This window comes from Eulemur rufifrons, chromosome 2 (genome assembly GCF_041146395.1).
Source record: "Eulemur rufifrons isolate Redbay chromosome 2, OSU_ERuf_1, whole genome shotgun sequence".
NCBI classification, from domain to species: domain Eukaryota; kingdom Metazoa; phylum Chordata; class Mammalia; order Primates; family Lemuridae; genus Eulemur; species Eulemur rufifrons.
The window spans coordinates 26,065,783-26,089,758 of NC_090984.1; the positions used below are offsets into that span (position 1 = coordinate 26,065,783).

Sequence of the window (23,976 nt, forward strand, 5' to 3'; positions counted from 1 at the left end):
TGCCTTATACCTAGTAAGCGCTCAAGCGCTGTCCTGCCTGACTGCATGGCTCGGCGAGGAGGCTGCGCTCTACAAAACCACTTCCAGGACGCAGAGCCGCGAACCCTTCCAGGGTGCCAGGCTCGGCGCCGGGGCTCACAGGTGAACTCGACGTGCTTCTGCCCTGCAGGAGCGCGCTGGCTCGTGGGGTCATCAGGAGCACAAACCTCGGGGCAGGAGGGCCGTCCAGACCAGAGACAGAGCTGCTGTGCTTTTCTGTACACAATCCTCGAAGACCTGACCTGGGGGCCCAGGGGCTTCTCGGCCGTCTGTGGGCGGGCGCCGTCAGAGCCAGTCCGGAGGGAGACAGAAAGAGGGAGGCCTGGCGAGGCGCCGCGTTCCGGGCATCCTGAAGGCATTGTGTTTAATAAATCCAGGCGAGACGCACACCCGCGCTCTCCCCCCTCCTCTCGGCTCCCAAATCGAGACCTGCTGTAGGATCCCCAGTTTACGGGGTCTTAAAACCCCCTCCACTTTGATTAGCAGCTTCAAAGAGCTCCCTTTAAAGTTCTCCCCCTCCCCGCCCCCACGTCCCCTTTTACAGGCCACCCCTCCCCCATCACTCCTTTTAGACTTCTGGAGGACGACAACAACAAAACACTAAATGCAAGTTTAAAAGGAGGGAGGGGGAAATTTCAGGCTTCCTCCTGAACGTAAGCTGTAGAAGTGACCTGTTTCAGGCGTGAGCAGGAGACGGAACACCGTGGAGTTGGGGTTTTCTTTTTTTCTTTTTCTGTTGCTTTTCTTTCTCTTCTTCTTCTTTTCTTTTCTTTTCTTTTTTTTTTTTTTGGTTTTTGTGTGTGTTTTTACCTTTTATTATTTAAATTGATACGTTTCATTACTAGGGAGAAAAATAAAATATTCCTTTGATACACAAAATCAAATTGATATTTAGCCTCTGCTTACTTTTTTATGCATGGCTCCTTTATACCACATGGTAGTGACAGATTGTTTGAGCTGGAAGGAAAAGCCATTCAAAGCTAATTAAGCAGCCATTCCAAGCACTATTTGCAAGCGGGAGGCTCAGAAGCCTCGGCATTTGTCAGCGCTCCCCCACCCCGCGTGGTTTTGACTGACAGCTCTGGCCGCCGACTGACAGCTCCCACCAGCTTCACCAATCAGCAACGGAGAGCCCCCTCAGCGGTCTGTGATTGGTCTTCCGAGTCTTGCTCGGGGGCGTGGTCAGCGTCCCCCACGTGGGGGCCGGAGCGAGAAAGGGGCGGGGCGGGTGGGAGGTGCGCCCACCCGTGACGTAAGGGGGAGGGTAGAGAAGGGGGAGGGGAAAAGGAAGCTCCAAAGAGGAGCCATTTTGTGTCTAATGAATGCTGCGGCCAGATGCTCGCATCTGTCGAGTCGGGCGTCTCCCTACCCCCCTGTTCGGTGCGCGCCGCACACGATTTATGTTTTTATTTAGGAGAATAAATAAATGAAGAGAGGAGCGCGGCTCGGGCCGGCGGCCGGAGCGGGCGCGAGGAGGTTCAGTTCGAGGCGGCGCTCACGTGTAACTCCCTGCGCACTGGCCTCGGAGCGCCCGCTCGCTCTCGGCGCCTCATTACGATGCAAAAGCTAACCTCCGGCGACTAATGAGGGGAAATAGGGATCGGGGCGCGCGGCCGGATCGCGCGCGCCCGTTGCGGGCCCCCGGGTGCTGCCGGTTTGCGCAGATGCCGGGGAGGGACCCCGGGGCCCTCCTGGGCCGACCCCCGGAGATGCCCGCTCCGAGGGCCGCGTCCCCCTAGCCCGTCTGCCGTGGCTTAACCCCAAGCGCGGGAGATCCAGGCTGTTGGTTTGCATGCAAACCGGCCCCGCAGCCAGGTGGCCTGTGCGGCCACGCTGGGAGTCCGGGAGGCGCGGGCGGGGGAGTGGCTGCGTCCCCTGGGGCATCTGGGCTGGGGACCGACAGATCCACAGGTTCCGCAACACTGTGACCCTGCTGCTTGTGGGCTGAGTGAACCGGGTCAGAACTCGAGTTCCCGGGCCTCGGCCGGGCAGGGCCCGGGCCCCGTCCCCTATTCGCTTCCCCGGCCCGGGAGAGCTGTGAGGAGCCGGCGCGGCACGGCTGCGGCGAGGGCATCGCCATCCCCGGCGGGAAGGCGCCCGAGCGGGGCCGGCCGTGAGCTGAGCCTGCCGTCCGCGGGCGGCGGGGCCCTTCCTGTGCGCGGCCCGCCTCGCAGACTCCCTCAGCTCCTCTCAGGCAGCCTCCGCACCGCGAAGGGGCTGTTTGTTTGGCTTTCCGAAAAGAAGGGCGAGCGAACAAAGGAGGAAAGCTGGGAGGTTACGGGGGGCAGGAGGAGGAGGGGGTAAGGAAAAGGGGACATTCTCAGTTCCAAGCAAATTTCGAAAGGTCGGAGGCAACTTTGGGAGCCACCATTTTATCGGCCCTAAATCTCTTGAAGTGAAAACATTAAAGTGACAAAGTGATTCTGTTTGTTTTATGGCATATAATTGGGCTGCTTTGCAGACCTAATGAGATTAGAGGGCGGAATCTCTCGCTGCCGCCGCGGAGCGAGCTGATACATTGCGACCAGCCACAGGTTTTGAGGATGGTACAGCTTGTCTTTTTTTCTTTTGTTGTTATTCCTCTGTCTTCTCTCTTTCCTCCTCCTGCCAAATAATTATTTGCTAGTAGATCGTGGGAAAAAAAAAAGAGGAGGAAAAAAAGCCCTCGCAGCCCAGGACTATAATATATATCTATTTATTATATGTCTTTCGGTTAATTCCTGATCTGAGGAGCGCTGTTTTTCACTCCCATGCGAAAGTCACCGGCGGGTAGGGCCTGATTGCTACTTTTCATGCATAGTTTTAGACACAAGAGGGCATTGTGACGTCGTGCCCGGCGGCGCCCAGTCGCAGGCCGCGGCCCGAGGCCCCACGTGGGGGCCCCGCGCTCCCATTGGCCAGCGCCGGACGAAGCTGCCACATTATTTTGTTACTTTTCAGTCCCTATTTGGAACTGCTCTCGCGGCAGTTCAGACCTCGTGCTCGTCCCCCAGTCTGTCTGTGTGTGGTATCCGCAGGTCCGAGGCACTTTTTTTGGTGTGTGTGTGTGTGTGTGTGTGCGCGCGCTTAGTGTGTGTGCTGGGGTTTGTCGCGGCTCGGAGAGGAGAGCCGGCCGAGGGGAGGAAGGAAGCCGCAGAGCTCCGGGTCTGGCTGCGTCTCCCCGCCGGCGCTCACCGGCCCGCGAGCTCCGAGGCGGCTGCGGCGGTGGCGCTGAGCGCTCCTAGCTGGGGACGCGGCGCTCGAGCTGGGAGCAGCGAGGACCCTTTGCGGAGGCTGCCTGTGCCCACTGGAGTAAGATGCCAGGGCGGCTGATTTGCACGCACTGAACCCGGAGTTCCTCCCGGCCCTGGGAAGGGCTGGCGGCGGCGGCGGCGGCGGCGGCGGCGGTAGCAGACGGAACAGCGGCTCCGGTCTCCGAGGGGGGGCGTCGAAGCGCCCGCGCCGGGCTCCCGCCCTCGCCCTCCGGCGCTCCTGCGGCCCCAGCCGCCACCTCGTTGCCTGCCTCCTTCCTCTTCTCGCCGCGAGCCCGGGCCCAGCCTTCTCTAGGACCCGACCCGCGCCCCGGATGCTGGGGGCTGCCCCCGCGCGGCCCCCTCCCGGCGCAACGCGCTGAGTGACCCGGAGGGGCCACGGGCCTCGGGACTCCGCGCCGGGCCCGCCAGGGAGCCGACGATGTCCGCGCAGCCCCGGGCTCTGACGCTGTCGACGCAGCCCGGGGAGGGCGACCGGCCTCAGCCCGCCGAGCCCTAGGCGCACAAAGCCCGCGCCCGCCGCCCGGCTCGGCGCCCGCCGACGACTTTGCTGCCCGCTCCGCGGCTCTTTGTCTACACTTGGGGCGGGCGCCCGACTCTGGGATTTCGCTGCGAGAGCGGGCTGGGGGGGCCGGGGGCGAGCTCTCGGTTTCCCGGCCGCCCCCCGCTCGGGCTCGGCTCCCCCCTCCCCCGCACCCCCTCGGCCCGGGCTCTCGGCGCTTCCACGCTCTCGGAATCACGACCCCTCCCTGCCATGTATCCGCAAGGCAGACATCCGGTGAGTAATTGCAACTCGGTTTATTTAGGCATCTATTACGGCACGGTAAACGAGGCAGTTTATCTGGCACCTCCATTTTGCTTGTTGCTACCTTTATGGTGTGCGTGTGTGTGTGTGTGTGTGTGCGTGTGCGCTCACACAAAGGGGACGGGGACGCGGGTGCGCCGTGGAGAGGGGAGGTTAATTCCGCCCGAGCAGCGCGGGGGGCTGCCTGTGTTCCAGGGGGAGCTGCGGCCCCCGCCTCTCGCCCAAGTCTCCCAACTCGGCCGGACTGTCCGCCCGCCCTGCCTGACTTGGGGCCGGGCGCCCATTCGCGTAGCGGCCGGAGCCTCGCTGCCGACAGGGAGGGATGGGGCGCCCCCCTGTAGCCGGGGCGCTGAGAAACTTGCGAGGAAGGTTCTGGGCTGAGGGTGGCCTTGCTGGTAGGGCGCCGGCGGGGAGGGGCTGGAGCCGCCTCGGAGGAGCCGGGGCAGCTCGGAGCAACGTCTGATGCCCCCGCCCCCTCCCCTGTCTCGTCTTCGCGGGCTCCAGGCTCCCCATCAACCCGGGCAGCCGGGATTTAAATTCACGGTGGCTGAGTCTTGTGACAGGATCAAAGACGAATTCCAGTTCCTGCAAGCTCAATATCACAGGTAAGGCCGGCAGGGGCCGCCCCGGGCTGGCAGGGAGGGGGCGTCCCTGGCGCGGCTCCTGCTACCCCCCGCGGGGACGGAGGGGGCTCCCGACCCCGGGGCGGCGGGGCTGCCCGGGCCTCCGCCTTTTGTTTCCCCTTTCGGAGCGCGCCGCCTTAACCCTTTGCTTCCCGCAGCCGCCCGGCTCCCAGCGCCGCCCGCGGGGCCCCAGGTTGGGGGTCTGGGTCGCGGGCGGGTTCGCTCCGGGTTCTGGGGATCCAGAGCCAGCGTCAGGGTTCCTCTCCCCCGCGGCGGAGATAAGTCCACCAGCTGGGCCTCGGGAAGTTTCGAGTTGTTTCACACGCCCTCTCTATGGTGGGGACCCGAATCCCCTTGCGCCTTGAGGCTGCGGGATGATGGGTACCCCCCGGGGGTGTCGGGAAGTGGAAAAGTGGCTCTCAGAGACCCCTGGGTTGGGGCCTCGGGGGAGGCTGTGCGGGCGCCAGGCCTGAGCCTGCTCCTCCTGCCCTCGCAGCCTCAAAGTGGAGTACGACAAGCTGGCGAACGAGAAGACGGAGATGCAGCGCCATTATGTGATGGTGAGAGGCGCGGGGGCCGGGAGGGCGCCGACCCCGCCGGGCGCGGCAGGGATCTGGGGAGACTGGATCCTGGTCCCCACCATGGCCCAGCCGCAGGGCAGCCCTGGGAACTGGTGTGATCTGACTGTGCCCCAGCCCCTTCCCTGGCGTCCCCGAGCTGGGGCGCTTGAAGGAGGGTGGGTGAGGGAACAGGCAGAAAGAGAAACCCGAACTCCAGGCTGGGGACTTCTGAACTACCTTTGTGTGCCTTTAATTTGTGTTTTGAAGGCTTCCCAGGGGCCAGTTGCCCTATCTTCGCTAGGATTAGATCAGCCCACGTCAGGGGTGGATAAAAATCTTCTTAGAGACCTCCCTGGAGTGTTTGGAAACTTTTCTGCTTTGCAGCCCTGGGATCTAGCCAGAGTGGGACAGAAGCCCTCCTTCCCCAGGGTTTTCTGAGGAGTGGAGGAGCCTTTTAAAGCCTTCTGCTTCCACTCCTCTCCTCAGGGATCCCCTACTGAGAATCCTGCCAGCCCCGGGGGCAGTAGGTACATTGTCTCCCTTTTGCGCAGTGCTGTGTTCCAGCAAGTTTAAACCTTCCGTTTGTGAGAGGGCATGGAGGCACTTGAGCCAGGCTCTCTGCACCGCTTTCCACAGAAGAGGGCTTCCACACAGTGCTAAATAACTCTCAGAGGACAAGAGGGTCCCAGTGTACGCACGATTCCCTGTTGAACCCCAAACCTTGTATAAACAGGATATATGGCACAGGCAGTGCTTGTGGGAGGGAGGGCCCAGCTCCTCTTACTACTCTACATATAATGTTCTGTTGAGATGAGAGGTACACTCACCCTTGTCAGCTCTTAAACCTCTGTATAAGCTGGCTTTGGGGTTTGATTTAAAATGCCTCAGCTAACGTATCATAATAGTACGATTTGGCCAAAACCTTCCCAAGAAAAAATGGATTTTGAAAAATGAACAGATTTCTGTGTTGTTAATGGCAATTCTTTTTCCTTTTAGTACTATGAGATGTCCTATGGCTTGAACATTGAAATGCACAAGCAGGTAAGTGCTTTTCTCTTTCAAATAGAGTTCATTTTTTAAAAATACCTACATACGTGGACTTCTTTCTTATGTTTCCTCTTGTTTGAAAATGAGCCTGGTTCTTCTGTTCTTTCCACTTCTCCCTGAAGAGTGAATGGATCCCGTCCTTGAAATGCAAGGTCTCAGGCTTTGCTGAGTTCTTGGACATGTTGAGCTTTTAGCATTGGAACTTGTGAAATTAGTCGTGGGCTTGGATCTTAGTGGAAGATAAAGGACCAAAGGGAAAGTTGGAACCTCCAGGATCTGCTTTACAAACTCCTGAAAGCCCAGAGGTGGCTGGTTGCTTTTATCTGTTTTAATGTAAAATTCTCAAGAGGAAATGCAAGAGGATTTCTTTTTCTTCTTCTTTTTTTTTCCTGCAAAAATGTGATGTTCTGCCTTGATAAGATTATACTTCAAGAGCCTTAAAAGCCAGGCTGAGCTGTAGAAATTTAAGGGAACGAAGCCATTAACTGCTTAAAAAACGAAAAGCCAGGATGAAATACAATGCTAATGCCTTGCATTGCCCAGGCAGCTTTCTCAGCTCTGTCTTGATGTGCAGGCGGCTGTGTTCCCATTTTACAGAGAAGGAAGCTGAAGCTAGGGGGTGAAGTAACTTGCCCAGGGGCAGCTGAGCCAGGGCTTTGGAGGTGGCTGGGGGTTGAGCTCAGCTTTGAAATCCTGAAGTCAAACCAGTTTAGCGAGTGTGGTGTTGTTTGATGGCTATGTAAACTACCTCGTATTGTCACCCTTCTAATAACAGTATACCTCAAACCGAGCAAATACAAACACCCTTTATCTCAGTGCATATCAGTAACTAGTCCGGTGCTAGGCTGGGCTGTGGGAGAGGCCTGTTTGTGTATTTGTGTTCCGAGGAAAGGCTGCCTATAATTTGGCTTGGCCAACGATTAGAGTTGACTTGGCACGTATAAATGGCGCAGGCCGGTGGTTCTTTTTAACAATTGGTGTTCTTGAAATCTCAGAAGGCTGTTGACTCATTCTGGCCTTTGGTGACCGTGACTTGAATGGATTTTCTGCTCTAAATTAACAGTCGTTTACAAGGTTTAAATTTTGCTCTTTAAGGGGGCAGGACCCAGAGCAGGTGAGAAGGGCAGGTGACCCCTGGAAAACATGTAGATTCCTGCCCGCTCCAGTGGCTCCCTATAGAGCCTTTTGAACCTGTAGTTTCGTTTCCCCGCCTGGAGGGAGTCCCAGTGTTGGGTGACGGGCAGTCAGAAAGGGGCCTGAGTTTATTGAGCAACGAGGGAAGCCGGCTGTGGCTTCCTGAGGGATTAGTTCCTTAGGAAGGCACACGAAGGCTACCTTGTTTTTACTCTTGACACACAAAAATAATAAACAGACACGGCTTTACATGTAAAGATGTTTCTCCTTGGGAGGATAGACTAGAGACAGGTTCTGCCGACTCCAGGCAGAACTGACCAGATCTGACTTGTCTAGTAAGAATGCGTGAAGTGGAACTGGGGTCCCAGGTGCTGCACGGACCTCGGGGTGTTATGCAAGGTGCTACTTCCTCCCTTTCTCCACCTTCTCTCTTTTTCTTTTTTCTCAGTGCTTAGTATCTTGGGTGTGTTTGAAGAGGGTAATTGCACCCAGGTTTAAAATTTATAGCAGCAGTTATTCTAAGAGCTTCGTAATTAAGGTGTAATATCTTGTTGGATGTTGAGGTCTGCATGGGTGGTGTTCCCATGTCTGTGAGTGGATGGTTCTTTGGCACAAAGAATCCACCTTGACTAGCAAAAGTGCTGCTCCCTGAATCCTGAGGACGCTCTGAAAGCAGGAAGAATTAAACATCTAAATGCTTTTGGTGGTGGGGTTTGTCTAAAGAGCAGCTGTGTGCATCTGAGATTTCTGGCCATTCCCCAAACAGGGTTCTTAGGGGGAGAATGCCTGAGGTTTGGCTGTGTTGTCTCGTGTAATCCTCTCAGCTGCCAGTGGCGGATAGAGGGATTCTTTGCCCCCTTTTTATAGGTGAGGACACTGAGGCTTCAGGGAAGCCAGGAGGGCAGAGCTGGGACTCAAATCCGGGCCTCTGGATTCCGCAGCTGGGCACTTTCCCCTGCTTACCGCTCACCTTTGCCTTCCAGCCTCAGTTCCTGGCACGAAAGTGTGTGCTCCGAGAGCCCTGCCTTTTTAGGCTTTAGGTGGCCTCTGAGCTGGGTGAAATCACCCTGTGTCTGTGGAGGAACAAAGAGGCAAGGAGGTGAAGAAACCCTGCCTGAGAACGCCACCCTGACCTAATGGGGCTGGCCACTCCCTGGGTTTGCGAGGGTTCTGTAGAAGAAAGCCCTGCCACTAATTGTAGTGTGGGTCTTGGGTGCATTTGGCGGATGGTGGTTAGGCCTGAGCAAACAAGTTTATCAGCTGACCTGTTTAGCGGTTGACTGGTGTTTTATCTGCACACACAATCAAGTGACTGGAGTGCTTGAATTATTCATGCAGTGTCCTGCCCTCTAGACTTGACTGTTCGTGTGATTACATCTGCCTGGAACAAACAGGCTGGATTCTTCATCTTTAAGCTCGGGGGTGGGGGTGGGGACTGTCTGTACTTTTATATAATAGATGATCTACAGAGCTAGCACCTTGGGAAGTGTGGCAGTCCTCAGCCAGCTCACACACACACACACACACACACACACACGTGCACACACACAACCCACCACCACCACATATTTTTTGAAAAGCTCTTCTTTGCTGGCTCTATGGGAAATGCCAATTAGCTGGGAACCTCAAGTTCTGCCAGATGGGCCCGGCTATTGACAGAGGGCAGCTGATGAGGTGCGTCCAGCCCATTTTTATTTTACTGAGAGGTTAAACTCACTGTGGCTGGCTCCTTCCCTGGCTGTTTCTCTGTCTCCCTCTCTTTTTCCAAAGCTGTCAAATCCCAGAGAAGTAATAAATGGTTTCTCCTCCTACTCTTCTGCCTCCCTCCCTAATTATGGTAAAGCAAAGATTACAGAAGCACAGGCCTGGCCCAAGACCTCAAGAGGTCACCCACCTCCTCCAAGCCCCTGCTTCCAGGCAGAATGTCAAGGGTGATTCAGCGAGGCCAGCGAGGCAGTGACGGCTGACCACCTCATCAGTTGCCATCTTGTTCCTGCAGAGGCTTTCCAATGTCAGCCACAAATAACAAAGCCAGCTTAGAAACGAGGGCTCCAGAGCGACTGTTGTGCATTGCATTTGAGGCACTGACGCTGTGGGAAGCTGGGTCAGGCTACCTTTTCACCCTCTGTTGGTGAGCACTGATGTTTTGAAAGTGGACTTGAGGCATTTTGATTTGGGGGCAGTGTCATGCCACCTTTTTCTGTTAACCAAGCAGCCCTTCCTGTGAGTTTCTTTGTGCATCTTGGAGGTAGAAGAGCCCTTTGGCTTCTCATGCAACGCTTTCAAGTTGCAGATGAGAAAACTGAGGCCCAGAGAAGGGGAGCTGATGTATCCAGAGTCATTCAGTCTCACATTTTAGTGGTAAAGCTGCTCCTGCAGGCTTCCCTCCCAACCCCAGGTCCCTTTTTTGCAAGACTCAAGAAATGAAAGAGTGCTCTTTTAATAGCACTCTGTGTCTTTAATTTTTGTTGCTGCTTCCTGCATTATTATCCAAGGAGGCTAAGACTACGAACCTGGCTCCACCAAAGTCCAAAGTACCCCATTTCGGGTTGTATAACCATATCAGCTGAATCCTCTTTGTCCACAGTCCTGTTCTGAATTGCCAGCTATTTGCACAACTAATGATTTGATGTGTGTAACAGTAACACAGAATGCATAACCAGCAATCCTCACAGACAAGGTAAAGGTGGTAAAACCTGTGAACTTTTTACCCGAGTCACAGGGGTGTCCATAAACACAGGGCCTAAGGGGGAGGTGGAAAGTCCCCATTTGTCACTCCCCTCCCCTCTCTGCCCCTCTCTGCATCTTCTCACCTAAGTAACAAGGGATTTGGCTAAAGATCTGAAGGCACAGCAGCTTAAAGTTCTGTGACCATGGTGAAGGCACTGGTGGCCAGAGGGAGCCACCAGGTAGGGAGAAGGTGGGACCACTCTCAAAATAGAAGGGGACACAGGTCCTTAGACCAGGGCAGTGCCTATTTGTGTGGCATCTGGGTAGAGCTGTGAAATTGATTTATTTTTGCCAGAGTGCTGGCATCCTTGAACCCCACTATGCCCTGGTTTCCATGTGACTTTTCCAGCCTTTTCACTCTTGCCTGGAAATGACTCTGATCACAGGGGTTGTCTGCCTTGCTCAGCTTTGGGGTCTGCTGAGCACAAGCTCCCTTCACCCTGTCCCGTCCACCTAATGGGGGAGCTGCCCCACTCCTCAAGACTGCCACCTACCCCAGGCTTCTTTGGACCCCTTCTGTCTAGTTGCCAATGGAGTTGTACAGAGTGGGGTTTCTGTGCTTCTCTGGGTCTTTTCCTTATTGTGTATTTGATTATCAAAGTGACCCTGGGAGATGGGTGGTCCCTGTCCTGACTTTACAGATCAAGGAAACTGAGCCTGGACGGGATCCTGGCTCCTCATTCAAGACTCATTCCATGAACTGTCTTGGACCAGGAGCCCAGGAGGGCACAGAGTTTTTCCTCTTTTTGGACTTCTCCCTCCCATTAGTGTCAGAGGCCCTTTGTTTCCATTTTGTTGAAGGAGTGAGTCAGTCAAGGAATGAATTTCCTTTTGCTTTCCGCATAGGAGAATGTTTTTCTATGGTGTCTGTACAAAATACTGGGACACCAGGGACAAAAAGGTGACAAAGGCCTAATCTCAGCAGGGTCTCCCTTATGATCTGGCACTCACGATGTCTTTCCCACACCTCATTGTCTTCATTTTGGTAGCTAGGAAGGAAGCCCCTCTGCTGAGGTCTCCGTAGCCCTTAGTATGTAATAGGTGCTCAGTAAACATGTTGGTTTTTCTTTACTCAAAATTGTTGAGGTTGTTTAAGGGTGGAGTTGGGATTCCCTGAGCCCTATGAGTAGGAAGCAGGGGTTGTCACTGTGGGCTGGCCGCTGGCTCTGCACCCTTCCTCCTGTGGCTCGGCATCCAGTTTCTTCATCAGTAAAATGAGGGGGTTGGATTCATTCCCAAAACTGTTATTAGGGGCCTGGGATGTGCCAGGTGTGGGCTGGGGTTGGTTACATAGATGAATAAGACACCATTTGTCCCTGCTGGGGAGTCAGGCGTCTGAATAAGTAATTGCAATGCAGTGAGGTAAGTGCTAATGTGGCCGGAGTGTCACAAGAGGAGCACCCAGGACAGAACCAGCGTACTCTTCCTGGGAGAGGGAGCCTGGGAGCTGCGTCAGAGAAGACTCCACTGAAGGGCCATTCCTGGAGGCGAGTCTTAAAGGGAGGGTGGGAGCTGCTCAGGCAGAAGCCAGCAGTGGAGGCGCCTCCAGGGTGGCAACAGCTCGTGGAAAGGCAGTGAGATATGTTCTGGAAGCCACAGCCTCCGGAATGATGAGGGGTGGGGACTGCACTTGGGAAGCGAGGCGAGGTGGTGACATTTTGCAGCAGCGTGATCTCCAAGGCCTCTCTGCCTTCACATTCTCGACTCCCAACTCTGTGGCTCCCTCTGTCCCCATATGGCTCTCCAGGGCTGGCCTGAGTCCATCTGCTGCGGGGTGGGGGTGGGGGACGCTCTGAGCCAGCTGTGGCCTTCCCTCGCTCGCTTCCCCACCATAATACATTGATTTGAACTTTATTCCCCAAAGTGGCATCGTCTCCTTTCTCGTATTGGTAATTCTGTAATGACTGGTTATGACCCGCCCCTCCCCCATATTTAATTCTCATCAGCCCAGCTCTCCACTTTGCTATTAATGATAGCAGCCAGCAAAATAGCTTTCAACATGCCATTGACAGTCTGGTTTAAGAGAGCACTTGAAGTAGTGCTAGACAGCTGAAAGCACCCATAATTGTGTACCAGAGTGAGAACTGCGTGCTCAAGGGCCTTGTTTTTATATGCTTAAAGGGACAATATCTTGTTTTCAACAAATGCTCTCGGGAGGCTCACGTCCAAGATGCTTTCTTCTTTTCTCTTTTTTCCTTTCTTCTCTTGCCTTTTTTTCTTTTCTTTCTTTCAAAATAAATTTTTAAAAAAAATTTCTTTAAAGATAAATGTTCCCCTCAAGTTGGGGCTAAGGAGAAACTTAAGAAAGGAGTGTCCTGCCTCCACGTGAGGGATATTTGGAGGGCTGTTGCTTTGCAGTATTGGCCCTCTAGACAGCAGAGCGTGGGCCAGCCCCTGCCCGCTGAGGCTCCTTAGGACCTTGCGTTTCTCACGGAGGTAATGGGGGACTCTCAGTTCTCATCCAGCATTGATTTTGAATTCTTTTGTTTGCCAAGGATGTTGCACAGTCAGCGGGCTACTGAGCTGTCGCTGTGAATGTTTAGGCAGAGGCCACTTTTATGGGGGGCTGGGGGGAAGGGTCAGTCCGTTGGAGAGTCAGAACCTGGACCGCTAAGCCCCTTCCCAATCAGATTCCAGGAGGCTGTTCCTTCTGCAGAGTTCACAGGCTCCAGAGGCCCACCCGGAAACCAGCAGAGTGGGTAGAGCGGGGGCATGTATTCTTAAATGCAGGTTCAAACCAGGCTTAGGGGCTTACCCAGGGGTCCTATCTGGTCAACCCTGAGGATTTTACCTGATGGTAAATACCTCCCTCCTGTTCACCCCAGCCACATGTCACCGTTGCTTTGGAGATGTACCCCTTTGGAAAGAGGTTTCCTTTGCCAGTTGTATCCTGTGAAGGGTGAAGAGAGAACCAAGTTCCCAGGGGTGGGGCCTGAGAGGCCAGGGAATCCCTGTCAGGGTCTGGAGTCCATGTCACCCTGTTCTCTCTAAGGCTGGCTGCTCTTGGCAAAGGGTAGGAGCACGGGTGGGCTCGGTCAGCATGTCCTAGGCAGCCCCTTCCACTCTCCCACTGCGTGAGTGACACGGACGGGGGCCAGTTTCTGGGCAGCTGCTGCTATCACCAAATAATCCCAAGGGAAGGCTGTTATTAAGGACAAAGCGTCTGAGAAATTTGATCTTCCAAATACCATAGATTACGATAATATATAGCCTGTTTGTATTTCTGTGGCACTCGATTGCAAAGCAGATTAGACATATTCATCTTAAGTAGCTAAAATAATGCATTTGGGTCCAGGATAAAAGCGTCAGAGCATGGGGTTGAAGGCCTGGGGTTGAAGATGACCTGTGTACATCCAGGGCACTAGAGGGCTGTGTTCTCTAACTGGGGCGAGGGGAGGAGAGGCGTGTTAATGAGGAGGCTGTGAGACCCTTCAGCCCTGCATGGTGCCCGTACTGGATGCATTTTGTGGGGGGCTCAAGAAGGAAAGTGATGTTCTAGTTTAGGGTTCTCCCTGACCCTAACAGCAATACAGACTTTCTGGGAAGGACATAGGCCTTCCCAAGTTTCTGAGCAGTTAGCCTGTGAGGACTGATTGGCAAATCAGTAGGTGCTTTAGCTTGTCCTCAAACCCTTACCTGCTTATTTTCCTAGAAGGGGGCCCCTGCCTCTGATCTCTGTCTCCAGGGAGAAAGCTACAGTCCAGTTCTTATTTTGCTTTGCCTCAGAGCAGAAGTCCCATGGAAAGACTGGGGGAATTGAGATTGACAATACAGCCCCTGTCCCCCACCCTTCGATCCTTGGGACCTGGTACTTCATACCAGAGAAACGGGGGAGCTCCATGAAGCCAGACTTGAAATAAGGAGAAGCAACGTGGTTTAGAGCCCTAAAGGGCTGCCCTTCCCCTGCCAGGGTCCTCCCACTGTTGGCTTGGCGCCATCCTCCATGGCAACCTAGCAGCCCAGCCTGCAGGATCTTCTCAAGGCCAAAATTTTCTCTTAGCTTTTTTGAGATTTCTCACTATTCTCTTACCTGGTTCTTACCCCCCTTCTCAAGGGACCTCTGCCCAGCTCTTCCTCACTGTCCATTTGCCCAGACCCTTTTCTTAAACTCCCAAGGTGCTGAATACCCATTGAGCATTTTCCAGGTCTACTGGGTGGTGGGCAGGGAGGGTCCTTGATGAGCCAGTTTTTCTGTCACCTTTGTGCCTGGATTCAGAGTTTCTCCCTCAGAAGTCAGCTGATTCTTGCAGGGGGATCCTGGGAAGTGAGGTGCTGAGCACCAGGAGCTGGGAGGTGGGATGTCCTGATGGCTGAGGTGTGGGCAAATGTGGGTTTGAGCCCTAAATCAGCCCTTACTGGTGTGTGACTTTCGGCAGACTGACCTCTGTGAACTTTAATTTGTAGGGGCCATAATGATAATAATATTACCTACTTGCTAGAGCAGTGCTGTCCAGTAGAACTTTCTGCAATGATGGAAATGTTGTCCATCTGCACTATTCAGTATGGTAGCCATCGGCCACGTGTGGCTGTTGAGCACTTGAAATGTGGCTACTGTGACTGAGCAGCTGAGGTTTCAATTTAATTTTAATTAAATTTAGCTAGCCACACGTGTCTGGTGGCTTCATAAATTACAGGGAGTCATATAGGGAGTTATCATACAAGGATGATATGAGATGATGCATCTGAACTGCTCAGTACATGGTACCTTGCACACAGAAGGGCACACACAGCAGGGATTCTCACAATGGGACCGACTCTCCAAGTTATCAAGGCCTCAAAGAGAGAGGATGAGGTTGTTGGTGTTATAGATGTTATAAGATTCTCTAGAAATGTCACTTGTTGGCTCTACAGTCCTGCAGCATAGGCACCGTGAGCGCCACGTGACAGATAGGAACACTGAATAACTTGCGTGTGGTCTCGCAGTGGGCCAGTGGCAGGTTCAGAATTGGAAACCAGGTCTGCTTCAGTGATCTTTATCCATAGGCCAGATCAGGGCGTGGTTTTACATGGTCTTCTCACATGCACACCCACAGGCCCACCACACTTCAGGGCTTTGATTCCAATGCTGGGAAGGCCCTAAGGGAAACCTTTAAGAATTCAGTAAGACATGGGCATCAGCAATGTGTGGATCAGGGATTCTCATCCTCGGCACCACTGACATTCGGGGATGGATAGCCCTTGGCAGTGAGGCTGTCCTGTGCATTTTAGGATGTTTAGCAGCATCCCTGGGCTCTACCCACTAGTTGTCAGTAGCACCATGCCAGTGTGACATCCAGATTGTGTCCCTAGACTTTGCCAAAAATCCCTTGGGGAGCACATGACCACTGGTTGAGATCCCGTGATGCAGGGGGAAGCATTCTGGCTCTAAACTGGGAGACTTGGTCACCACTTTGTCTTGCTGTGTGACCTAGGACAGCTCCTTCCCTCTCTGGGCCTCATTTGCCTCATCTGTAAAATGAGAAGTTAAATGAGGTGCTTTAGGAGGAGGCCGGTTTGAGAAGCAGATCATATAAGTTTCTAAATAACTGATCTTGATTTTTTTTTTTTTTTTGCTTATGAAATGCTACTACTCCTTCCATCCCCATTTGAGAAAAGAGGACCCTCTGACCCCTTTAATTTTAATTGCAGGAAGGAATGTACTCTTTGGTTGTGACCATGGTGTCTCGTGGACAGAATGGGGCTCTGTTGTCTCTGTCCACAGTCAGTCTGTCCTCTCCCCCCACTTCATTTTCTCTTCTTGCCACCCGGAGTTCCCAAAGAGTCCCTGTCCTTAAAAAGTCATAGCTAGCATTTCATTTGTAGTGCTGACCTGATGGAGAGACCCCCAAAATTTAATGAGCTGCCTCTGCAAGGGTAATGTGACTTTTACAGCCTGTTGAGAGACAAGGGGAGATTTGCATAATGTTCCAAGGGGGATTAGGTGGCTGGGGGTTGCCATGGCAACCCCACAGGGATGAATTGAGAATTTTTCCTCCTGGCAGGAGTTGGCCAATGGAGTCTGGGAAGGTGGGGGAGGGGGGCAGGGGGTTATCTGAGGGGAGGGAGAGAGGCGGGTGGTGGCGCCTGGATGAATGGGCAGTGCTGGGGGAAGGTGTGATCTGAAAAAGCTCTCCCTGTTCTGTCTGCACAAGCGAGCTCTTTGAGAGCCACCCCCCCCAAGTGGTGGTGGGAGGCAAGCAGAGTTTAATGTGTTTGGGAACCAAGAAATTAAAGTGAACAAATATTTAAAGATTATTGGATCTTGCTAACAGGAAGCCCGGTAGATGGAAACTGAGAATCTGAGAAATGAAACTGAGAGTCTTAATGTTGGGCAGGGACTTGGGCTGTCATCTAGGCCCCGTTCCCTCTCCCGGAGCGGCGTCTGTCTCCCTGTCTCTGTTGGTCTCCGGCGAATACTCCCAAGGGCAGGGCACTCAGAGCACCTAATTCGCTTCTGAGAGCTCTGATTATTATATTGGACTCAAATCTGCCTCCTTTGTGCAACAGAAACTGAGGCCCACGTGCAGGGCCTATCTGGGACAGAAATGTAGGACTCAAGACGGTACGTTGCCAGCTCTTTCCACGGTCAATGGCTCAGATGCACACTCTCTTGGCCTGGCCATCCCCAATTTCCATTGACACATCATAGACTCCTGGAAGAAGAGGGAAGGCAGAATTCCCTTTGGGGAGTGTGCAGAAGGGTCATGTCCCAGCCCCAGGGACCCCAGGCTTCTTTGCTGGCATTGGTCCTAGCTGGGGAAGGGTGAGTGTGTCCTTCCTCCCTGCGTGGCATCCTTGCTGTCATCCTTACTGTGTGTGAAGGGCACAGGGGTGGGTGCTCAGTTTTGGTCACAGGCCGGCCCATGCAGCATCCCGTTTCCTCCCCAGGAGACAGATCCTCAGGGTCATGCCGAGGGCTGGGCCTTTCTTGTGCTGAGTCCTCCCAGCATAAAGAATTCAGCAGGCTTCCTCGGAAGGCATAAATATTTAATGGCGTTGTAGTTATATATAATTTGATCAATATGTCAGTGCTAAAAGGGCCTTCAAGGAGGCTCACCTATCACTGAGTGATACGTGATGTAAACCTTCACCAGCCCCTCGGCGAGCAGGGGGCATCATCTCCCGAGGCTTCTACACAGATCGTTTATGGACACCCCCTGTTCTTACACTGGAGCACCGCCTCCCCCAGAGCCCATGGTGTGGATGGAATGGGGCCTGGAAACCGCACCCCGGTTTTTCTTGGCACCATCCCACCCGTGGATTTCCCTTCCTCTTGATAAAACACCCACTTGCTTTATTTCGATGCTCTCGGAGCTCAGGCTAAGGAGAAACTGCCTGGCAAGGAATATTATCTCGTAGTCAAATAATTGGGCTATCAATTTAGAATTGCCTAGGAAATGCAATGGGATATTTTAAGTTAAAATGGCCCAGACACATTGTTCCGGAATCTTCCAGTATTTGATCACTGGGTGATTGTGGCGCCTGGAGGGCTGCTGGGAATGTGGGGGCTGGAGCCACCTCTTTCTGCACATCCTCCCTCCGCCAGCCCCTCCCCAGCCCCTCCCCGCAGCCTTGGCATTGTCATTGAAGTTGAGGCAGACTGGCTTCACACACCCCAGGACTCAGAGAACCAAGTAAAGCCTGATTGAAATTCAAGCACCCCCAGAGAAAACTGAGACCCCACTCCAGACACACACGTTTTTTAGAGGAGTAACCTGTGGCCCGGAGACCCCATGCCAGACTTACAGCTCAGGTGAAAACCATCACTTCCCCGTGGCTTTGAAGTGTAATTCACATTTCCAATAGGCGGGTCTCTTCATCTCATCATTCTCACACACAACCACAAGCAGATCTCCGGACTCACAGTACAGTGCTCTTTCCAAGACATTGCCCTGATTCTCTGAGGAAGAAATTCTCATTTTAGAAATGTAAGCAGGAGCCTAGTAGCGTTGGATGGCCGTTTGTCTGTCTAACAGGCATGGAATTACTTCCTGCTGAATGAACCACCTTGAAGAACCTTGTCTGCCTGTCTTAGGCTCACCATCCCGTCTTTTCTTGTGAATTGTAGCATCTGGACAGTAGGTGCTTGACACCTAGAAGTATGACATCATTGTTCTTGCCTGGAGGCTCTTAGTTACGTGCAGTTTTGCCCATGGGAAAATGTGAATGCCTTGTGTGATGAAGACTGGCCCTGGGGTCCTGGCCCTCGCCGGGTTCCCCAGCCACCATCCAGCATCCATCCACATCTCAAGGCAGCTGGGCTCTTCTCTGCTGGTCCTTTTAATTCGTGCAGCTTTATGGAGGAAATTTTACGTCGCAAAGCAGTTCAGGAATATTTAGGGTTCTAAAGCTCTAAATTAGGGCTCTTGGATCTTATAAGTTATCTGGTTCATCCCTCCATTTTGCAGATAACAAAATTAATGCCCAGAGGAGGGAAGTGATTTGCCCAAAGCCACACAGCTAGACGGAGGCAGAGCTGGAAGTAGAAGCCAGGTCATTTCTGCGTAGCTTTAGAGTCTGACGTGCTCTTTAAAGTGGCAGTTTTCTCCTCTCCTTGTTTTTATTTGGTTGAGGTTAAAAGGAAGTGTGCACTCAGAGTCCACAGGTACAGACACCTGGGCAGTTTAAAACTAACCAGCGGAGAGACTGTCGGCCGGTGGAAGTGGCTCTCGACTGTGTGTTGAGCGCACTCAGCGAGATTAAAAATAACGCCCAGGGACTGGCTGGGTGGCGAAAGCCCAGGAGCAAGAGGTTGCTGATGGGTGAGGGTTAAGAACAGACTCTGTCTCCCTTAATGCAGTGTTCTTGGGTCAAGGGCTAGGATGGCCCGAAGTAGCGGCCAATGCGAGTACCAGAGCGTTGCTGGAGAAGTCTCAGTCTGCAGCACAGTGATCGGAGGTCCTGCTGTAATGAGATGAGAACGCAAATGGGAGCTGCTAAGACGTGCTGAACAGATTGCTCTTTGGGAAATTACACTTGCCCCCCACTATCTTGTTTTCTGTCATTTATTTGCCTAACAATCTCGGTAGAGGCGCAGGGCAGATGTTACTCCCAGCGCCCAGTTGGTAGCACAGATTCCGCATGTAGCAGGACCTCTGAACCACTCCTCTGCCTGTGTCTAGTAGATTAGTTCCTTCTGAGAAACGTTTTTCCACCGGCAAAGCCTCCTTCTTTGAACCACACTTGAAAAGAAACTTTCAAAGGAGGCACCAGCCTCCCCAAACACCTTTTCCAAAGCGCTTTCCAAAGGAAGCCGTCTTCCCACCTCCCAGCCCTCTCAGGCTTGCTTCTGAAGCCCTGGCTCAAAGGCGGTGGCTTTGCAGGACCGGGATGGAGGGAGGGAAGCAGGGAGGTTGGCCTCCACAGCCGCAGCCGCCTTGCCGATAACGGGTTGCACTGAGTTGCCAAAAGCAGTTTTCCAGCGTATGATCCGGTTCCAATTTGTGATTTGTGACCTGTCCCAATTGTGACTTCAGTCACACGTCTTGATTTTTTTTTTTTTCACCCTTTTTTGGAACTGATGTTTAGAGCTTGTTTGAGTTGGATCAAATGCTGTTTCAACAGCTGTTCTAATTGGAAATGCTGTCAATTATTAACCCTAATGGTGGTTTTTCTTTCAAAAATATTTCTCTAAGCTCTCTCAAAATGTCAGAATTTGGCTTCTTGGTAGGAAGTCATTTAGTGAAGTTGCTTCATTGCTGAGCATGAGTTTCCCCATCTGAAAAAGGGAGGTGGCGTAAGTGCCTTCCTCGTAGGGGCGTTGTGAACTCACATATGCAAAGTGCTTGCTTGCAACGCTTGGGTCAGCGGGTGTTAGCCATCATGACTGTTGTTATGAGCGGTTCTGTTCGGCTAACTTTCTATTTCCAGGAACTTCCCCTCCCCCAATCGCCACCCTCAAAAACATAAACATTAAAAAAAATTGTTTAGTGACCGGTTTTCCTGTTCATGCTTTGACTCGCCAGAGTGCACTGAGCCCGTTCTCAGCGTCAGGCAGCCTAGGTAGGGATGGGTCAGGCTCAATCTGTGCTTCTACTGTTCAGGGAGACCCGGAGGGGCCCAGCAGGTGATGGCATAGTTATAGCTGCGAGGGATGGGATCTGCGTGCTTTCTCCACACTCCGTTCCTCCGGAATAAAACCAAGAGCTGAGGACAAGGAAACCCTGGTTTGTTCTAAAAGTCTCCAAATGTAAAACCAGCCCCTCCCTTCTGCCTGCCCCAGCCCTGTGGGGTCCTGTCTCGTGACTGGCCAAAGTCCTTCCTGTAGGCAGAGAGGCTTCGTTTCATCGAGTTTGGGCCCCAGGAAAGACAATCTGAATGCTGGTATCCTAGGCTTCTGGAAGGTTCTGTATCTGTGTGGAGTTGCTGTAATGGCCCTTTGTCGATGTTTGTGGTGTTGAGAGGTGGTGTTAGGAGGCAGGAAGGACTCTCAGTGGAGTGAAAGGGTGAGGCTGAGCGGGAGCTTGCTCTGGCCACGGTGGCCAGGACACTGAGCCTAGAACTGGGCACAGCGACATAAATCCTGGCAGATCCCCTTTCCACACAGCCAGGGTGCTGGGCTCTGGACCAGGCCCTGCGAGAAGATCCCGCCTGTGGGAAGCCCATGGCCACGCGTTTGCTAAAGGGTGTGGGAAGGGGAAGGTCAGCTACTTTTCATTTTTTTTTAACTACCAGGATTCTGACCCTTGACCTATTTGCTAGCAGAAGCAGGCAGTGGCCGGGACCCTTCTATAACCACCCTGCCCCCGCAGAGATTGTGAGAGTTGCAGTTGCTGAGGCTATGGGATGGCAGTATTCAGAGCCTGCCCCCTGCCTTCCTGGCTGTGGGATGGGGCAGCGGCCAGAGACCCACCTAGGTGGCCTGTGGTCAGTCTGGCTTGACTGTTGGTGAAGGGCTTGGGCCACTGCCCAGTCGTGTGTCAACATTCTGTCCCCCACGGCCTCTCCCACGGATGCTGCCTACCCCACACTGGGGCAGGCTCAGATCCACCACCTGGGGTCACTATCAAATATGAAGTCTCAAAAAATAAATATGGAGATGCCGGTGATATTAATTTTTTGGCCAACAGTTACTGAGCGCCTACTCTGTGCCAGGCACTGCTGTACTAGTCATTTGAAGTAACAGGCCTTGGACCCGTGAGCTTCCTAAACAATAAGCCTGGTTTATTGTGTTTATTTTTGATTGGGTTTTTTTTGTTGTTGTTGTTTTTAATGTATCTTTCTATTCTTATTTGGCAGATAAACATGTGACAGGTGAGTGAACTTGTTGCTCTTTGTAGGTTTGGACTCAGATGTAGGGTAGCTGATTGTTTCTAGAAACCTGCCATATATAACCCTGACTTTCATACTTCATTCCCTTTCCCTACTGTCCCTACTATTTGGGGGAGGAAAAAGTAAGCAGAGTGAGAAAGGACCGTGTTTTAGAGAACTCTTCCCACTTCCCTAAATTAATAATTTATGCAATAATTGTTTAGTAATCCTCCCACGTTCCTTACGGTATGAATGGTGGGCTTCTAGTGGGTAGAGGCTAGGGCTACTGTTAAAAATCCTACAGTGCACAGAACAACTCCACACAACAAAGAATTATCTGGCCTGAAATGTCGATAGCATGGCGGTGGAGAAACCCTGATGTCTGGTGTCGTTGCTAGAGTGTACCTCAAATGTGCAAATGTCAGGTCCCAGTGGGTCTGAGCTGGGGATGCTACTTCCTCCCCTGGGAAGTTTGGGAGTGGGAACCATTATTGGCACAGTTGGTCTGGGATACGAGGGCCAGTCCTTCACAACAAGAGTTGTTCCACCCCAAATGCCAGCAGTGGCGCCTGCTGGGGAACATTGGCTGTGCTCTTGAGGATCCCGGGTGTTCCAGGCAGATAGCTGACAGCAGCAATCCCCTGTCCCCCTGCCAGGATCCCCCGCTGTAGTGGACAGGCCCTCTAGCTTGGAGAGCCCTGGTACCGTGGCCAGCAGCCCAGGACACAGGCCCTCCAAAGCCCATCAGGTTCTTTAGACATGGCCTGTGTCTTCACAAACCAGAGGCGTCCTCTCATGGTGGCTGGGCTGGAGGGGTGGAGGGTGTTGGCCCCAGGAATTCTCCTGAGGCCCAGGGTCTGTTTGTAAGCCTTCAGACAGCATTGTTTTTTATTTTAAGTGCAGGAGCATTTCTCATCCAGAATCATTTGACATGCAGATGATCACAGATTTTTAAAGGCTGTTGTCATGGTTTTGTCTCCGAAAGATTGCTATGTGCTGATGAGAGCTTTGAAGCCAGCTTTGGGACCGCAGTCCTGGCGGGCTCAGGATTCAGAATGAGATAAGAAAAGCAATTCTGAGAGTTGTCTGTCAGTGGTTCTAGGCCTTTCTGTCTGGACTTAGTTAACCATTTAGCACCGTTCTTGCTCTGAGATCTGGGATTCACAGGACGCTGGTGGAAACAATTGATGTTTTCCTAAATGTGGTTTTTTCTGGGTGTTTGGGGTGAGGCCGAGAACTGATCTATCTTTCTGGGATCAACCTCCATGAGGGCTTAGGGATCTAATGAGTTCCCTCTCTGAGCAGCTTCTTAGACAAGACAATGCTATGCGCTAACTGAAGCGTTAGTGGTAGGATTGAATCAGGCTGGTGGCACGTGTGTGGGGGAGGGATTGGTCTTGGTGAGGGGGGGTGTGAGAGGCAACAGTAAAAAGTGGGGCACATGTAAGGCTGGCCCCAGGGAGCCCTTTACCACATGCAACCCGAGGGCTTCCGTTATCACCCCCCACCCTCCTGCCAGTTCGTCTGAGAGCCTGTGTCCTGTTGCCATTGGACACCATCAGGCAGAGCAATTCCTCCTGCACCAAACTGCATTTCACTCTTGTCATGGGTTTTGCTGGGATGTGGGGGGTGGTTTTTGTTTTCTTTGGCTTTGTTTTTAATTAAGGATTCCATCCAGAGGATACAAACTATATTCTGTACCAAACAGACCCCTTCTGATAGGAAATTGGAGCTCCCTAACGTGTAGGCAGCCTGGTTGCAGGGGCAGTTGGGAGAGGTATTCATGCTGTACACTGAGTGAGAGCCTCCTGGCAGGAGGCGGACTGAGGGTGGACAGGATGGAGCCCGTGGTGAGGGGCTGTGGTTCGGGGGAGTTTGCCTTTGCACTTGTCTGGGACATTTCAGTGACTTGATTTATTTGCCTGAGCCTCATGCAGTCTCTTTGCCTTTGCAGACAGAGATTGCGAAGAGACTGAACACAATTTTAGCACAGATCATGCCTTTCCTGTCACAAGAGGTAAGTCCTTGTGTTACTGTTTCCTCCTTTTCTTTCCACATCAGCCCAGTGGCAGCCGGGGTCTCACTGGGGCCCCAGCCCCAGCCCCAGCCCCTGGCCCTTCATACTGACTAAGGTGACAAGTGGGAGATTTACAGAGCCTTCTCCAGCCAGCAGGGGGCCACGTCAGGGGACCATTTGTTCCTTCTGGTAGGTGTGGTTCTCTGCCACCACCTGAGTCCAGAGAGGAGAGTAGTCAATGGGTGCTTCTGTCCCATCCAAACTAGCATTCCCAGCCTCTGCTTTCCTGCACCCTAGTCCCACACCTGGAAAGTCTGAGAACAAGGAAGGCTAGCCAGTCCATGCCCAGGGCCAAGCTTTGTGAGGGGAGGCAGTAATCAAAGGGACTTCAGCCCCCAGGCACAGTGTCCTTGCTGGGGGTGTGACCAGGGGTCACATCACCTTCTGAACACACCTTCCAAAGGACCCCCACTTGAGGCAGGGGCTGGGCTCGTGGGTGGTTTGAGGGAAGTGTCTCTAAGGAGGCTCCTTGGTGCAGGGC

The 23,976-nt window shown here is 53.0% G+C and overlaps 1 protein-coding gene across 15 annotated transcripts in view; it reads left to right on the forward strand.

Annotated features, from left to right (window-relative positions):
• The first annotated feature begins 3,808 nt into the window (after positions 1-3,808).
• TLE3 (TLE family member 3, transcriptional corepressor) overlaps positions 3,809-23,976 on the forward strand; it is a 46,743-nt gene continuing 26,575 nt past the window's right edge. For 13 of the 15 annotated variants that reach the window (XM_069482364.1, XM_069482373.1, XM_069482381.1 and 10 more), the window contains exons 1-5: positions 3,809-4,068; positions 4,600-4,700; positions 5,215-5,278; positions 6,275-6,319; positions 23,373-23,435. In XM_069482364.1, coding sequence (XP_069338465.1) covers positions 4,045-4,068; positions 4,600-4,700; positions 5,215-5,278; positions 6,275-6,319; positions 23,373-23,435 — 297 coding nt within the window. In that variant the 5' untranslated portion in view covers positions 3,809-4,044. The remainder of the gene's footprint in view (positions 4,069-4,599; positions 4,701-5,214; positions 5,279-6,274; positions 6,320-23,372; positions 23,436-23,976) is intronic. The other 2 variants (XM_069482437.1, XM_069482466.1) reach the window with 1 other exon arrangement.